The 18,228-nt window shown below is 45.8% G+C and overlaps 2 protein-coding genes across 2 annotated transcripts in view; one reads left to right on the forward strand and one right to left on the reverse strand.

Annotated features, from left to right (window-relative positions):
* LOC136661434 (RH-like protein) overlaps nt 1–4,520 on the forward strand; it is a 17,191-nt gene extending 12,671 nt beyond the window's left edge. Inside the window, exons 6-10 of the mRNA XM_066638691.1 lie at nt 1,198–1,335; nt 1,552–1,682; nt 2,698–2,777; nt 3,315–3,388; nt 4,352–4,520. Coding sequence (XP_066494788.1) covers nt 1,198–1,335; nt 1,552–1,682; nt 2,698–2,777; nt 3,315–3,388; nt 4,352–4,378 — 450 coding nt within the window. The 3' untranslated portion in view covers nt 4,379–4,520. The remainder of the gene's footprint in view (nt 1–1,197; nt 1,336–1,551; nt 1,683–2,697; nt 2,778–3,314; nt 3,389–4,351) is intronic.
* Nucleotides 3,649–16,448, reverse strand: TMEM50A (transmembrane protein 50A). The gene is made up of 7 exons (XM_066638692.1): nt 16,303–16,448; nt 12,588–12,701; nt 11,180–11,292; nt 10,416–10,483; nt 8,579–8,671; nt 7,865–7,934; nt 3,649–6,110 (listed from the first exon to the last, which is right to left on the reverse strand). Exons 2-7 carry the CDS (start codon nt 12,678–12,680, stop codon nt 6,065–6,067), a joined length of 483 nt encoding a protein of 160 aa, XP_066494789.1. The 5' UTR covers nt 12,681–12,701; nt 16,303–16,448; the 3' UTR covers nt 3,649–6,064.
* Nucleotides 16,449–18,228: the final 1,780 nt, after the last annotated feature.

The following is an 18,228-nucleotide window of genomic DNA, read 5'->3' on the forward strand; positions in this document are numbered from 1 at the left end:
ACCTCCAGATTTAGAAGCATTGGATATTTTATGCTGGAGGACAACTGCAGGGGAAGGTGACTGCCCGTCCTCCTAGTTGGCTTCCTAGTCTAGACTAGGTGGATCTTCAGCCCAACCCATCTTATGCTCCCCTGTGGATACCAAATTCCCCACAGATAATTAAATCCCCGATTGGGCCTCAGAAGACCTCCAGATGTGACTGGACATCTCTGGGGCAGACTGGAAGAGCCTTCAGGACCTAACCAGAAGGCGCTTCTGGTAGCATCCAGCAGGTCCTCTGAGGCAGTGGCGTCACTAGGGTTTGCATCACCCTATATGGGGGGCCTGCACATCACCCCCATGACGGACCTGCTCCCATGCAGTGGGTGGGGCAACAATGTACCATTGCCCAGCCCTCACTGGTTTTTTGGCCATAACTTTTAATAGACTAGAGATATTTCAACACAGGTTGCTTCATTGCATTCTGCATGAAATTATTACACGCTGATTGATATATAACATGATGGTATTATTTGAAAATGCCAAGGTTTTAAAGATCTTGGCCAGTAGTTGTCATCCCCCACCTGTGCATGTCACCTGGTGAGGCCTGCACCCCCTAGTGACACCACTGCTCTGAGGGCTTCCAGCCACAGGGTTGGCATCCATGAATATTGAAATCTGCAGGTGCCAAGCCCACACACAAGGAGGGCCCACTGTACCACCTTGGGCTGGGAGTTCTTGGGCCACACCTCAGCTTTCACTGGAGCTGTGGGAGGGTCTGCATTGGGCCACCAGTTCTCTCCCTTTCTCCAGAAGCTCCACTTGCAACAGTGTGTCAAGCTGTGCTGAAAAGTACAGCCAAGGCTGTCTGCAGGATTCCTGCAAATTGTCCCCTCCCACGTGGATTGGCCATGAGAGAGTCACTCCACTACTACCCAGAGGTTGCAGGCACAGAGGTGGTCTGAGGGATCATCAGCAAACTTTTCTCAGGGCACCTCAGTAGCAGGCTGGTGACAGCACAGTTCTTGTGCCTTGGCAGGGGCCATGATCCAGCTTGTTGAGCAGTGGGACCCCAATTACTTTGCTCTGGAGGTGAAGAAGGTGCTGTGACCTCACTGTAGGAGCCCTGGTTCAAAGCCACACACTTGCACTGCACCAATAAATAGACTCTGCCACCAGCTTTACTCATTCCTCCATTTCTTCTCATCCATTCTACAGGCCCATATCCGCAGCGCCACACTGGCAGGTGGCATTGCTCTTGGCTTCTCAGCTCCCACGCTCCAGCACCCATGGATTGCTATGGCTTTAGGTTTTGGGGCAGGCATGATCTCTGTCCTTGGACTTGCCTTTGTACAGGTAATAGTCAACTGTTTCAAACTCCGTTCCCCTGCTACCTTGGAGAGAGACTGTGATTGCGGAGAACTAGGATCCCTGGATTCTGTTTTGATAGCTACCAGTCTCTCTTTCCCCCTAGTGAAAGCTAGGATGAGATCCAGCTGCCGCTAGTGTTTTTGCTGATTACCAAACAGTTTCAATTTGTAATGCTGCATGCTCTGTCCTCACCAAACTCAGAAACGCTTTGACACGGTCCTTCAACTTCACGATACCTGCGGTGTCCACTACACCTTTGGCTGGCCCAGCTTGTACGGAGCACTAGCCCACATCATTCTTATCATGATCAAGAGCCGTGGAAACCTCTCGCAGTGAGTTGAGCCTGTCCCTTAAGTATTATCCTTGGTGGACAATATGCTTGAACTTGATAACCTGAAACACATTTTATTTTATTTTTATCCACCGCTAATTCTTGTGAACAGAAAAGTTCCCCAGCATGTGCTTAATTTAACCAAGTAGTTCTCAGACGGCATTCCAGAGAATGCTGAGGGGTTATCCTGGCATGAAAACCAACAATGGCAGCAGACAAGTTGCACTGAAAGATATTTTGGCCATCATTCCTGATTCATCCCGGCAAGTGCCTCTCTTGGATTTGGATGCATGACCTCAAATCCTCTGTACTGCGATGGAGTTCTGTGGCAAATGTGCAAGGGACAGTTGGGAGCATACAGGAGGCTGACTGAGTCAAATAGATGAGGGATTCCTGCTACTCACCTCCATCCACCCACCTGCCTAATCCTCTTGGATTAATAAAGAGGCGAATGCTAGCAGAAGACAAAGTGTGGAGAATGGTGGGCTAGAGTGTCAGATATACTCTAGCCCACCACTCTCCTCTCCTGCAGTTTCCCTTTCCTGACCCAGCGAATGGTACAGGCCAACACACTTCCAGGTGAGGGGCAGTGGTGTTTGGTGTGCTGCTTCAGGTGCCAGTAGTTCTTGGGCTAGCCCTGTCAGCTCACATTGTCACCTAAAGACCCAGAGTTTGAGGAACAGTGCCATCCGTGGTCAGGTCAAGAGGAAACACAAAGAGCAGGAATTGGAATTGGAATATGTTGGAGGTTTATTCCCAGCATAAGCCAAGAAGTTTGCACCGAGGCACCATAACTCATGCTTGGCTTTTATATAAGAACGTAAGAGCCCTGCTGGATCAGGCCAAGGGCCCATCTAGTCCAGGTTCCTGTATCTCAGTGGCCCACCAAATGCCCAAGGGAACACCCAAGACAACAGACACAACCTGCATCCTGGTGAAATTCAGGGCTTCACTGGTGAACTTCAGGACTTCACTTTTACTTCAGGGCTTTACTGATTTGTGACCTTTGTTTTCAGGATGGGCTATTCTGCTTTGTTGGAAATTGGGGTTCTCAGCCTCAGTGTGTCCATGGCTTTGGGAGCAGGTCTTGTCACAGGTTTGTATCACAAGGACATTTTATGATTGTCTGTGGAGCATGAACACCCACTCCCCCACCCCCTCTGCTGCATCGACTGCTCCAGCTGCTGATTCTGTCTGGGCCCATGTCAATATGCTGGTGATTCACCATCTGAGATGACAAGGAGAGGCTTTTCCTACATGTGCCATCATTCATGGAAGCACTGTTGATGGCTAACTGTGGGCTTTCTCTGTGGTGGTACCTGCTTTGTGAAACTCCCCTAAAGATATTTACATCTTCCTCATTTTTTGTATTAAGGTTTTGCTAACCATTTAGTTTTTACCAAGTATTCTTGCAGTTTCGGTGCTCATTGGTCACTGTCTTTTGATTTGTTTATGGTTTTGGATTTTTTTTTTTAATGTTTCTATATGAAATGTGTGAACTGTTAAGAGTTCCCTACAATATTTTTGTAAAGGAAACTCACCAGTCAAGATGTCAGCTTGACCATCGCTTCCTCAGTGCAGACAGATATTACAAAAACTGACTGGTGCTCTTTCTGTATTTTGCCTTTCCCAGGTTTCTTATTAACTTGTAAACTTTTCAAACCGCCTCCTGTCACGAAGTATTTTGATGATCAAGCTTATTGGACGGTAAGAGTCCCAACAAATCATTTGCAGTACCCTCTCTAGACTACAATTCCCAAGATCCTTGGGGGTGAGAGGGAAACTGTGACAGAGTTTGTAGCATAGCTATAATTACAGAAACTGTTATTTCAAAAATAGCACACGTGCACATCCCAGAGGTACAACTATGGCCTCTGTCAAGAGCTGCCTTGAAGATTAATTAATGGAACAGCAGGAAAAAAAGCTTTGGAAAATCACCTGTTAAATAATGGAAGAGTCCAAGTGAGAACTGTGCATTTCCCCCCACATATTTTATTGAATGTATACCATTACCAGACCACACAAAAAACTTCATTATAACTCAAATTATAATATCAAAAGCAACACAATTGGACTCAAGTTTACTAGCTTATTCTAAGCCAATTAGGTCCCTGGGGGCTGCTGGTGTCTTTATTCTGTAGATCACTTTGAGAAACCTCTCTTGTTATCCTTAAGGATGGCAACCACTATTGCCTTCACTGCAGTTTCAAAAATCAGTTTGAAGACTGCACTCCTATGCAGACTTTCCTGGAGTAAGCCCCACCTGACTTCTGAGGAAATAGGATAGGCTGGGGTGTCATGCATTGATCAGAAGGAGCCTACAGTTTGCACTTGGAGTACCTCAAACAGGGCGTGGAATGACAAGGGGTCAAATTCAAAGTCTTACTTAGCCACACATTCACTGGGATGGCAAATGTATCACAGGTGTGAACAAATGTGTCAGTTTTGTTCCATGCCTGTCTCACAGCCTTGCTACAGTGATCGTTGCAGGTTGCAAAATGCATTCTGCAATTGAAAGTGCTGCATGATCCCACTTCCCCTGGCAGGTGGGCAGAGGCAAAGGACACGCCAGTATTACTGGGGCCCCATAAACGAGGACAAAAACTGTAAAGTGCTCTGGGAAGCTGTTTTGGTCAGTTTGCTGACACAGCGGTATTCTTTCATTTCTAGTTCCCTCATTTGGCTTATGGGTATTGAATCCAGACTGCTGCAAGACAGACCCTGGAAAATATCCGTTTCTACCTGCTACTTGAAGATTTGCAAGGGAGACTGAAAGTCATGTTCTGTGATTAACCATGTTCTGTGCTAACCACCTCTTATTAAAGAAGGCTAAAATGAATTACCATTTTGCTTCCTGTAGTGAACATTCTTATTATGGCTCACAATGATTCAGAGATTTTTCATATGTGTGGACAGGTGAAGATAAAGGAAGCTTGACCTCCATTACTCATCTTCACTCTGATGAACCTTGGATGCTCAGCATCCAAGGAACTCCAAACATGGCTAGAAAACCATCATCAATCCTAAACACATGTATTAGGAAGGAAGTTCCATGATAAAGACATGGGATTTACTTTCGAGTAAACACATACAATATTGCACTCTCAGTGCACCTGGCATGCAAGCATGATTCCAACACAACTCTCTGTTGTATGTTTATGCACAGAACTAATATATTCCCATTTGTAAAGCTTCCAGACAAAATAAGTACAGGCATTCCACCCCTGTATCCGCAGGGGATCAGTTCCAGGGGGCCCCTACCAGCACAGAAACTGCAGACAGGGGAAACATGGCCCCCTGCCTCCCCCCACATCCATTAATGTTGTATATTTGCTTACCGGGACAAAAATGTGCTTCCTTTTACAGGTCACTATAAGCATGCAAGCTTATAGTGACATGCAGGCAGCCTGAATGCTTGAAAAGACTATCAAGAGCTAACAGGAAGTAGTTAACTTCTGCTTAGTTAGGCCCGGATAATTTAAGCAGAAGTTAATCCAGGGGTGGGGAGTTAATTAAGCAGAAATGGGGCCCCCATACTGATGGATAAGTAAAACAATGGATTTATTTACCGTTTACAGCGGTGTTCGTCAGTCTTGGGGCCAGGACCTCAATGGGGTTGCAAAGCCTCAGTTGTGGGGTTGCAGCAACTTACAGGAATGAAAAAGGTTGAAGACCACTAGCTTAGAGCACCATCAGGGAAAGGGGGGGGGCAATCTGGTGCACCTCTTCAGGTACCAGGAGAGTGTGTCCCAGTTCTGCTCAGGTTCTTAGCAATGGTGCTAAAATAGCTTTCACTAGGGCCAGGTAATCTTTTCTGTTCTCTCCAATAAGAATAGTTACAGTGCTTGGAGAGTGTTACGTGGGCGGGGAGTGGGCAGCAACAGAGGCAGTGAGTGGGTGGAGAGGGGGGTGGGATCAATAGCAGGTCCCAGTCTCATACTTTATTTGGGTCATGGCGTGAAAAAGGTTGAACACCACTGGTTTACAGTATTTGTATCCTGCCTTCCTCCCCGGAGGGACCCAAAGTGGAAACTGGATCTGTGGATACAGGGGGACACCTGTAAAACGTTTTCAAAGATGGCATTCTGTGGAAACACACCAAGTATAAAGGAAACTGTAAAATAAACAATCCAATTGTAATATTCATAGCAAAAACATTCAGTTAAAGCACTTCCCAAGGTGACCTTGTCCTAGTCAGTTTCAGGTTAGATACATGCTATAATATTTAAAGTACAAAGCCAAGAGTAGAAAAACCATCTCAAATGGAAAAGTGTTTCATGATTCTAAAGTGTAGACAGTTTCCGTTTCCACCAATCACCAGGGCACACGTTTACCAAATGGAAGTGGTAATTCGAGAATAGCAGGCTAGAAGCTGCCCGACCCCTATTGCCACAAATCTTCAGTCCGACCGAACTTAAAGACCAGACCTCTGTGAATGAGCAGAAGAGACACATGGTTCACACAGGCTACTAAGACACATCAAAAAGAGCAGAACATCATCTGAAAATGGTTTTAAAAGAGAGAGTAAAATGGGATCCATTTAAAAGGCAAGCAGAGCCACCCATATGAGCCCCCTTTTAGCATCAGACAGATTGTGTGGTGGGTGCACAGACACACACAAAAGAAGCCAGTCACACATTATATGCATCATATGCCTATTCTGTATGGGAGAGAAGAAATTTGGGCTTGCTCCTAGACTCCACTGCCAATCCAGTGTTGCCCATCCAGTTGTTGCCCATCCAGACTCCACTGCCCATCCAGTATCCCACTCCACAGCCCATCGCCTGGACTGGTCTTTCTTCTGGAAGTGCCCTTAGTGTGTCAATAAGATCACCCTGATACATCCTGGCTTAACATAAGAACAGCCCCACTGGATCAGGCCATAGGCCCATCTAGTCCAGCTTCCTGGATCTCACAGCGGCCCACCAAATGCCCCAGGGAGCACACCAGATAACAAGAGACCTCATCCTGGTGCCCTCCCTTGCATCTGGCATTCTGACATAACCCGTTTCTAAAATCAGGAGGTTGCGCATACACATCATGGCTTGTACCCCGTAATGGATTTTTCCTCCAGAAACTTGTCCAATCCCCTTTTAAAGGCGTCCAGGCTAGACACCATCACCACATCCTGTGGCAATTAGTTCCACAGACCAACCACATGCTGAGTAAAGAAATATTTTCTTTTGTCTGTTCTAACTCTCCCAACACTCAATTTTAGTGGATGTCCCCTGGTTCTTGTGACCTACACCTAACCAGCTCCACTACCCTCATTCACCAAAAGGTCCCTGCTCCCTCCAACTATTCCACTTTTTCTCCCTTGCCACCTCCCTATACCTGCAGCTGCTTCCCAGAATACATTCACAATGTTGCTTGCTTTCTTCAAATGCTCCTCAAAACCCAGCACTTCTGTTAAGCTTTGAGCTTCTAAAACTCAGGTGCCATTGTAACCAAGCAAAACTACCATTCACCGAAACAAATGCATATTCTCTTCCTCTGTATGTTATTTCTAGACTGTAAGCTCCTTGGGACAGGGAGTTGGTCTCTCACGCTGCGTAAAGTGCTTTACACATAGATGATGATATTACAAGCAATAAGGCTCTCACGCAGACCTGATCCCCTTTTGTTTAAGCACTATGCCTATCTCTCTGGACACATAATAGTTTCCCTACACCTGCCAGAAGCTTGAGATAACCTGTGGAGGTCCTTCTCTGGGTGCTCTCCAGAGGTGGCAACCAGGGGAGGACCTGTTCTGTGGTGGTACAACTCACTTGCGGAACAGCTTCACCAGAGAGGCTGGCCTGGCACCAACTGATTTAAGCCCTAGGATAAAACAAGCATTTCTCCCAAGTTTTAAACAAAAACAAAGATGCCCTTTAGCTGCAGCTTTGAACAAGTTCTGGTTACTGGCTTGTCCTGTTTTATGCTCTTGCTGCTTAATTATTGCGATTTGTTTCGGGGGGGGGGGGAGGCCACCTTGTGAACTGAATGTATGACCTCAAAGGTCAGTTATAAATATTCAAAATATACAGCCAAAAACAAACACACTCTAATTTCACCACCCTTGATTTTTGCTGACTGGTAATAACAATAACCCCGAACCACCACCGACTTTCATCAGTGGCTATCAATTCACTGTGGAATTTAGACATAAAGTAAATTAAAGCACAGATAAAGGAGGCTTACCCAAAAAAGATAAAGGCATTCTGGAAGAAGACTGCTATTCCTGGGTAGACTTCTGGTTTATTTGGTTTGTCTGAGAAGAAAAAAACCATCATATTTGTAGAAATGTTCTCCTTCCCATGCCTCCCCTGGTCACATTCCGCTTATTCCCTGATGTGTATTTTGCAGAAATGGTCATTTTATTTAAAAAATACTGACTAACCGGGGGGGGGGGGGGAATGTGACGAGTGGCTGCTCATGCAAGGCCTCTCAAGTCCCCATTTCCAGAATCTAGACCAGATATTGAGCTAGAAGCCTGAATGACATGTATATATATATATATTACTCTGTCTTGCCATGAAACTCAAGTTGGCACTCTGCAGGGTTTCTGGGTCCAGTGGTCTCCCATCCAGGCACTGAGCAGCCAGGAATCTGCTTAGATTCAGCAAGGTGCCCTCTCCATGTACCTTTGGACCCCAGTCAAGGTGCAGTGTTATTCCTCCCACCTCCAAAAAAAGAGAAGTCATTACTATGGCCAAGAAAGTTTGGTCTCCAGCAAAAGATCCAGCCTTTGACTGGAAGAGGATCACATCCAGACCGATTTTTATTAACGCTGTTCCATCAGCATATCTGGCATTTCAGAGTTCCATTTTTTAAAAAAAGAACACCCAGACCAAGGAGGATGCAGCTTAAGCTTTACATTGATATAGCAGGCTTCAAAACTTGATTTTATCCTACCAGTGATAACGTAGCCCCCAAACAGGACCCACATTGATGCAATCAGAGAGCCAAATGCCAACATGAAACCGATGAACAGCCAGATGCGAGCACCTAGGGGGAAAAATATAGGCAGATTATTTTGATAAGGAGCAGCTCCTCTCTTCAGAAGAATTTTTAGGAATTCCTACAGAAAGGGCAACATGGGATCTGCATGGCAGAAATGAAAGACTCTCACCAAGGTTTTGTGCAGACTGGGGTGGGCTGGCCCATCCATGAGGCCAAATGAGAATCACCTCATACAGCAGATTGGGTGAATGGATGTGGGCACCCCTCAATCACCTCCTGTTCCCCCACCTCCCCCCACTCCGACTAGATTGGAAAAGGAAGACGACGTGTAGAGGAGAGTAGTAGGCTAGAACACCTCCAAGTTCCAACTTGTGAAGTCATCATTTCTTCCGGCTTTACATCCCCTTTGACAGTCTTAACAGGACGAAGAGCGCACAGGCTTGCACCCAAGAGTGATTTGAGAGAGCACTTCTTCACACAATGCTCAACTGAAATATGACACTCATTGCCACAAGGCTTTCAAAGGGGTTTGGGCAAGTTCAAAGGGGAGGGGTTGATCACATTGGCTATGAGTTGGACCTTCTGAAGACCAGAGGCACAATAACTCCAAATATGAGTTGCTGGGGGCAAGAGCAGCAGCAGTAGGTAGGTGCTACTGCCTGCTCCGGGGCTTGCCGGAATCATCTGGTTGGCCACTGTGGAACGGGATGCTGGACTGAGCCAGCAGGGGTCTTTTCAGGCTCTTACAAGAAGCTGCCTTATTGAGTTGGACCACTGGTCCATGGCTGCCTTCACTGATGAAAACGGTTCTCTCCATATTTCTAGGAGGAGGGACTTTCCCAGCCCTACCTACAGATGCCAGGGACGGAGCCTGGCGCCTTCTGTATGCAAAACAGAGGCTCTTCCACTGTGCTTCGCTCCTTTCCGCTATGTTATACGGTTCCAGTCACAACCTAGGACCGTAGGGCTGCTATCCTATGCACACTTTCCTGCATTAAGTCCCACTGAACACAATGGGACTTACTTCTGGGTACTTGTTGGCATCCTTCAGTCTCGGAAGACTATGGTATTGAGCTCTGAATAGTGGTTCCGGAACAGAGTGTCCACTCCAGTGCGCAAAGCCTGGATAAAGTAGATTTTGGAGGATAGACTGTTACCCATGCAGCAAATCCTGCCTCTCCACGTCGCTGAAATGGTCCAATGGAAAGGCAGAAGCCAATACGGTTGGTTCCAGCGGCGTGGCAGGAGTTGCCAGAACGTGACTGTGTTCAGCCATGAACTGCCTCAGGGACTCTGGCTCTGGATTTTGCCTCGACTCCTGAAGCCTTTTCCATAACTGGATGTAGCCACAAGGCAGTGGAGGTTTGGGATCAGAGTTTTCCTTCTCTCAGATGAGCTGCCTTCCCAGGCTAACGAGTCCCATCTACCCGGTGGCTGTTTAGTCGCCTCTTACCACAAGTACAGCCAAACTGAGGGCCTATTCTTATCCCCAGCCCCCAGGGGAAACTACTGAGTAGACAAGCATAAGACTGCGCCCTAGGTTACTTATGTGACCATTGTGCATTTTCTCTGCCTAAATTCCCTATTTGGAAAATATGTAAATGCTGAGACTCCCCCTTTCCACTTCTGCAGCAGAAACCGACCTTCAACCAAAGTGTAACAACAGAACAGGGGGTTGCTGCTTTTCTGTTCTTACAAAAAGATACGCAGTGATGGCACCGAGACTGTTGCAGGGCTAAGCCATAAGCTGAGAGAATATCCAGCTATAGCTTCCGCTTGTTACTGTTACCTGTCTGTCCAAGGCAGCCTTCGCTGTAACTGTCTCCGCGTACTTGACCATTGGATACTGCATTTATCCTATACGAATAAAAGAGAAGCATATTCAACATAGTCAAGCATATGACCATTTTGTTTGTTCAATGACCATCAGGGAGAGAATGTTGAAAAGTGGAGATAGAAAATTTCTGGAGATGGGAAATTAATGGATTTTTAAATTAATCTTAATTAATTAAGATGGGAATTAAGGAGATGGGAAATTTCTGGCATGACCTGATGAACACACACTATGTTTTAAATTCTCTGGACTTTTCAATTTTATTTCCATTCACTCCTCTAGCAAGACATGAACAAGGATCCAACACTGCCAAGTGATATACAAGAATTTAAGCCATTTCTGCCCAACGTTGCATAAATGCAACCAGGATCAAATGTGTACACCTGTGGGCTGGGCAGAAATGGGTTAAAGAAAGAAAAACAGCTTTTTATCCATCGTAAGAAATGTGAACTCTTCATACCTGGATGTAATTCATGGATTAAACACAGTACTAAAATAGCATTCAAAAGCACTAATATAGGCCTTAATAAGATAATAAAACATCTTAACCTTCAGCATCTTAATTATCCCATAATCAATATCACACAAATATTCAATTCATTGTATTATGAACAAAATGTGATTTAAAAAAGGAAATCCAGTTGGTGTGTAAAGTTCCCATCCCCCTATACATTTTAATACAAATTCAACAAGAATATTTGTATTATTAGAATACTTACATCAGGAATGCCACCGTAGCTATAACTCCACAAACATGGTATGAATGGTTGAAGTCGCTCGACTTCGGGTATTTAACAGCTGCATCTATGATAATCCACCAACCTGTAAAAAACTATTTGGACATCACAGTTTCCAGCATGCTCATCATCAACATGATGCTCCAACACAGCTCCAACACTGCAAGAATGGTCAATGGAAGAACATTCCAAACGCTTGGGGCAAACCCCAAATTTATTCAAAGTAGCATATAGGTGAGCCTTTTTTATCTGCAGGTGTTCCCCCGCAGGTTCCGGACTTGTAGTAGAGGGCCCCACCTGACCTCTCAAACACAACGGGTTTATGAGGCCCGGGGAGGCTGCATGCAGCATCACCAGGCCTCAGAACTCCTCCAGGCATGACTGGAAAGTCAGATGGGAGGCCAGATGGGGCAGGAAGATCCAGGAAGTCAGATGGGGCCCAGAACCACAAGTTCGGTTGTCCACAGGTTTTGGCATCTGGGGGGGTTCCGGGAACAGAACCCCCATGGATGCCAACTATATATTAAAAAATGTCTTTGAGACGGAAATTGCAAACTTGATTCTATTCCATTTTATTTCTGTATATATGTATTCATTTACCTGTAACAAAATATTAATCTCCTGCCTTTCAATTTAAAGACCCCTAACCACCAAAGGCAGTTAACAAGGTAACTTAATATTGTTATTGAAGATTAAAATACAACAAAATACTGAGATCACAATAAAAATTAGAATAGCAGAAAAGATATTATTATCATCAGTTACTACTACAGTGAATGTGTTCTTATAATTTTTATACATTTGAGACATGGACAGAAACATCCCAGATGGTCTCTCTTGAAATTTCACAGCCTTTGGGCTCCTGTTTACATTCTCCCCCTTCCCAGACATACAGATCTCTCTCTTCGAACTCAGGGTAATACTTTGTGCACTGGACTGAAGAAAACTTACAATAAAATGTGTAAATCTGTACTAAAGCTGGTCTCCAAACATGCCTCAAGTCTATTTCTGATGCAACAGACTAACGGGGCATATGAATGGAATTGCGTGTGCATCAGCCTAAATTACCATTACTGGCCAGCAGATCTTCCACCCCATTTAAGGGCCTGTCAGCAGGGAAACACATAACCAACATATATTTAAAATCTAACAACAAAGAATAATAAAAACCAATAACTGTCATCAAAGATGCAACAAGCCAGACTGAAAACTTAAAAAAAATCTAGCTGGGAACAAAACAAACTGTAGTACCATTTGACTAAGAACATTTTAACATATGATCATGACACATTTACAAGAACAGGACCTAATCAAATGACTACAGAAGCCAATGAGAGTACAGTACTAATTTAAGAGCAGTCAGAAAAACAATTAAGAAAAGTATACACACCAGCACCCCAGCTGCAATAGAAGCAATTGTGTTTCGTTTTTCTCCCCAATCAACACACTCGGAGCATCTCATGTTCTCAAGGAACCCAGACATGCTTCAGAGCTGTGTGAATACCTAGAACGGAAAGCATGTCAAACATGATTAGAGCCTACCTTGAAGAATCCTGACATTTTCTTTTTTAAAGACATAGTTTTGCATATGTGTGACACACACAAATAGATGTATCTGAATTTGAGTTTTAATGTGCATTTTATAGGGAAAGCAATCTGCTCTCCAAGGAACCAGTCCTGTATTTTTTTCATAAATGGCAGAAGATACAGAACTACTCTTGCCAGGGAGAAAAATTTATTTAGAAGGTAATTTCCACTGAGTTGAATGAGGTTTACTTCTGAATAAACATCCATGAGATTGTGTTCTAAATCAGCAAAAAACACCCACTGTGCCATCAGTACAAAACTGCATTATCATCAGTTGGTTGGTCTTCTCCAACCATCCATTCTTCTGCAGGGAAACTGCACAACAGGCATTCCCCTTGGTGGTCTCTGTGCTGGCCAAGATCCAGAGATCTGAGCTGGAATTTGGACCCATCATTACAAGAGGAAATGGTCCAGATGGCTGACACTGCAAGGATTACTCAAGCTGAACCAAGGTTCTGCTACAACTGTAGACCTACTACTAACTACTACAGGCCTAATACTAACTGAACTGAACACAGAGCTTACTGCCAACATATTTAGAACCAGCTGGCAATATTACTAACAGCACAATCCTATACATATTTACCTGGGAGTAAACTCAATTGAATAAACTTGGACTGACTTCTAAGTAAACATGTACAGGATTGTGATCCAGGAGAAATATTTTATCAATATTTAAAGTTTATCAATGCAGCTTACATAGAAAGAGAATAAGAAGATGGTTCCAAGCCACAAGGGCACTGATTCTAAAAATTACGCTTGACAGTGCTATACAAATAATCAAAGGTGAAACTGTGAGGAGTGGGGCAGAGTACAGAACTAGGCATTTTCTACAGCATGAGTTCTGATATCATTAGGGGGAACACTCAAGTGCTGCCTTTGAAACTTTACAAAGCCATTTCTGCCCAAGGTTGCATAGACGCAACAGGGACTAAATGTGTACACTGGTGGGCTGGGCAAACATGGGTCAAGCTATTTCTGCCCAACATTGCATATACACAGCAGGGATCAAATGTGTTCACCTGGGGACTGGACAGAAATGGGTTAAAAAAGAACTGTGGATGAAAAGCAACATCAGGCTCCGAAGGAGGCAAATTCAGAAATTTGTTAAGGGGCATTAAGGCCAATCTTCCTACCTCCAAATACAGGAAGGCCAATGGATGGAAGGAGGGGAGAAAATAAGCCTGGATCATAAGAACATAAGAACAGCCCCACTGGCTCAGGCCATAGGCCCATCTAGTCCAGCTTCCTGTATCTCACAGCAGCCCACCAAATGCCCCAGGGAGCACACCTGATGACAAGATACCTCATTCTGCTGCCCTCCCTTGCATCTGGCATTCTGACATAGCCCATTTCGAAAATCAGGAGGTTGTACATGCACATCATGGCTTGTAACCCGTAATGGATTTTTCCTCCAGAAACTTGTCCAATCCCCTTTTAAAGGCATCCAGGCCAGAGGTCATCACCACATCCTGTGGCAAGGAGTTCCACAGACTAACCACACGCTTGAGTAAAGAAATATTTTCTTTTGTCTGTTCTAACTCTCCCAACACTCAATTTTAGTGGATGTCCCCTGGTTCTGGTGTTATGTGAGAGTGTAAAGAGCATCTCCCTATCCACTCTGTCCATCCCCTGCATAATTTTGTATGTCTCAATCATGTCCCCCCTCAGGCTCCTCTTTTCTAGGCTGAAGAAGCCCAAACGCCGTAGCCTTTCCTCATAAGGAAGGTGCCCCAGCCCAGTAATCATCTTAGTCGCTCTCTTCTGCACCTTTTCCATTTCCACTATGTCCTTTTTGAGATGCGGCGACCCGAACTGGACACAATACTCCAGGTGTGGCCTTACCATCGATTTGTACAACAGCATTATAATATTAGCCGTTTTGTTCTCAATACCTTTCCTAATTATCCCAAGCATAGAATTGGCCTTCTTTACTGCTACCACACATTGGGTCGACGTTTTCATCGACCTGTCCACCACCACCCCAAGATCTCTCTCCTGATCTGTCACAGACAGCTCAGAACCCATCAGCCTATATGTGAAGTTATGGGATCATGCCCTCTATAGAAAGGAATGCAGAGCTGTTCACTTCATTTCACTGCAAGAGAGGAACCCAAGGCAATAAAGAACATAAGAACATAAGAAGAGCCCTGCTGGATCAGGCCCAGGACCCATCTAGTCCAGCTTCCTGTATCTCAGTGGCCCACCAGATGCCTCAGCGAGCACAAACAAGACCACAAGATACTTGCGTCTCGCTGCCGCTTCCCTGCATCTAGCATTCTATTTACGCTCACATACTCCCCCACCCCAGTTACGACACATTTGGTCACCTGCCCACATGGAGAGATGTAAAAATCAGACAAGACTTCCAATTCCAGCACCCAATGTAAAGTAAGGCACAGAGAAACAATTAGAACTCTCTTATGAGTAAAAATGCATAGGTTTGCACTCCCTAGTCTACCTTTTATACTTATTTTCTATCCCACCTTTAAAAATTGAAACATTTAAAACTATCACACCCCCACTTTGAGATCCTGGGACAAAACAAACTATGCCTTTCAATGAAATCATCAATAACTTTCAAAAGCCAGTGCCAGGTGAAGAAAACTCTCTAGTGCAGATATTCAAAGTCAGTTGTATTGTTGTTGAGCAGTCTTAGCAGCTTCAAATTATAGTAACAAAAAATAAAAATAAAAATAAGTAAGAGAGACCCCCAGCAAAACAGCCAGCAGGAGGGATACTGTGTTGGGGCAAACAGATACAGTTGCATTCCATGATCCCTTGGGAGAAGCCTGGCTGCCCAGGATGCTGGTGTTCACCCCTTGCGCTCTGATGTTAGTCTATGACTATCAGCCAAGGAGCATGAGGCAGCCACAGCCAGGCTTTCCAGGCAGCCACCCTGGGCAAGCCAGGCCCTGTTCCCAGAGGATTATGGGAACAAGACAGCAGCCCTAGTGGGCATCCAGGCCCCTGCCCCAAAGGATTATGGGACCAGCCCCTTTGGGCTTCCAGGCCCCTGCCCCAAAAGGATTATGGGAACAGGAGAGCAGCCTTGTTGGGCATCCAGGCCCCTGCCCCAAAGGATTATGGGACCAGCCCCTTCAGACTTCCAGACCCTGCCCCAAAAGGATTATGGGAACAGGAGAGCAGCCTTGTTGGGCATCCAGGCCCCTGCCCCAAAAGGATTATGGGAGCAGCCCCTTCGGGCTTCCAGGTCCCTGCCCCAAAGGATTATGGGAACAGGAGAGCAGCCTTGTTGGGCATCCAGGCCCCTGCCCCAAAGGATTATGGGACCAGACCCTTCAGGCTTCCAGGTCCCTGCCCCAAAGGATTATGGGAACAGGAGAGCAGCCCTGTTGGGAATCCAGGCCCCTGCCCCAAAGGATTATGGGAGCTGCCCCTTGGGCATCCAGACCCCTGTCCCAAAGGATTATGGGAAGAGAGGGGGAAGAGTAGCAGCAGCAGCAGCCCCCCCACAGCCCCCCCCAAGCGCTTCTGGAGCTAACCAGCCCCCTCACCTGGCCGACCTCCTTCCAGCCAACCCCGCCCCGTCCCTTCCAGGTAAACAAAGCGGACTGCACTGAGGTACCCGGATGTTGACAGGACCCGAGTCGCAGAGAGAAAGGGACTGGGGCTGTGTCCGCGCAGGCGCGTTGCGCGGGCAGCTAGGGAGAAGCGAGTGAGAAGTGCGCATGCGCGCCAGGGTGCCGCCGAGAGGGGGAGTGGAGAGCCTTGCCCTCATCGCGTCACGTGACTCCTAAAGGTTGCCCAGCATGGTGTACTGCGCATGTCCAAGGGAGAGGGCTCGCGCATGCGTAGTGAAGCCTGTAGGCTGCTTCTCTTGGACACTAACAGTGCAGTCCCCAGGCACGTCTACTCATAAGTAAGCCCCACTGAGTTCAATGGAACTTGCATTGAAATCCTACACATTTACCTGGAAGTAAGTTCCATTGAACTCAATGGGGCTTACTTCTGAGTAGACATGCCTGAGGATGAAGTCAGCTGTTCTCACATTTTCTAGCACCAGGACCCACTTTTTAGATTGACAACCCACCGGAAGTGATGTCATTGCCCTTGAAATGATGTCATGGCCAGAAGTGACATCATCAAGCAGGAAAATTTTTAACAGGCTGCAATCCCACCCACACTTAACCAGGAGTAAGCCCCATTGACTGTCATTGTTAAAAGCATATACAGAGTAGCCTGTCCAAAGTACAGGTCTGTTACATTTCCCCAAATGCAGTCACAGACCAGGGTAGCATCAAGACTAATATATTAGAAATAAAATATTGAAATGAATGGGAACCCACCTGAAATTGACTTGCAAACCACCTAGTGGGTTTGAGAAACACTGGTGTAAGGAATTGCAGGCTTTGCAAGAGGTGACTTAGGTTCAAATCCTAACCAACTTTCCAGTACTGGCATAGCTGTGCCAATGGGACGTGTCAGGGTGGTGTGGTGGTTTGGGAGGTGACTTAGACCTGGAAGATCCCCTTCAGCCATGAAGCTTCCTGGGTGATCTTGGGCCAGTCACTTTCTCTCAGCCTCACCTACCTCACAGGGTTGTTGTGAGGACAAAAGGAGGGGAGCAGTTGTGTACACCGCCCTGAGCTCTTTGGAGGAAGTGCGGTATAAAAATGTAATAAAATAAATAAATACATCCTACAGCTGGGGGACACTCACCAAGGTCCCCTCAAACTAAGGAAATGTTTCTTCTGCTCACCACAGAGCTGCATTGCCCTTATGTCAGTACTGGAAAGTGAGTTAGGACTGTGCCCTTAGGCTGCAATCCTATACTGTACACACTTTCCTGGGAGTAATCCCCACTGAACACAAGGGGGCTGACTTCTAAGCGGACATGCCTAGGATTGCACCAGTTGATGCTTGTATCTCAGTGGTTCACACTGGGACTCACTTTTTAAAATGACACCCTATCGGAACCCACCTGCTTTACAAGACTTTTAAAAAGATGATCTAGAAAGGTCTCCCAAAAAACCCTGGATCCATTTTTCATAATGAGGCAGTGTCGTAAACTTAGGGGGGGTTGGGGTGCTCGAGTTCTTGGTTCTCGAAGCCTAAAGCCCTCAAGGCCTCCCTGTCCAGTAGTACTGCTGCGACCCTGTATGTGCCAGTGCCTCAGTCCAGGGGCACCTCTAGGCTTAACTCTATCCCTTGCAGGAACTGAGCTCTTTCTCCAATTAAAGCTTCAGTCCTCAAGTTACTAGACCTCAATGAGCACTTGGTAGCTTGCTGAACAGCTAGGCAGGATTCTGAACCTTTGTCCCCAACAGACAATGAAACTTAGTAAAAGAGATTTTAGTTTAAGTACATAAGGTTACATAAAGTTACAGTAAGGCAGCAAATACTAGAGGCATAAATATCTAGGAAACATATCAGCAATAATAAAGCTAGCTGGCTATCTCTATAAATCCCTGTCTCTCACC

This window comes from Tiliqua scincoides, chromosome 10, assembly GCF_035046505.1.
Source record: "Tiliqua scincoides isolate rTilSci1 chromosome 10, rTilSci1.hap2, whole genome shotgun sequence".
NCBI classification, from domain to species: domain Eukaryota; kingdom Metazoa; phylum Chordata; class Lepidosauria; order Squamata; family Scincidae; genus Tiliqua; species Tiliqua scincoides.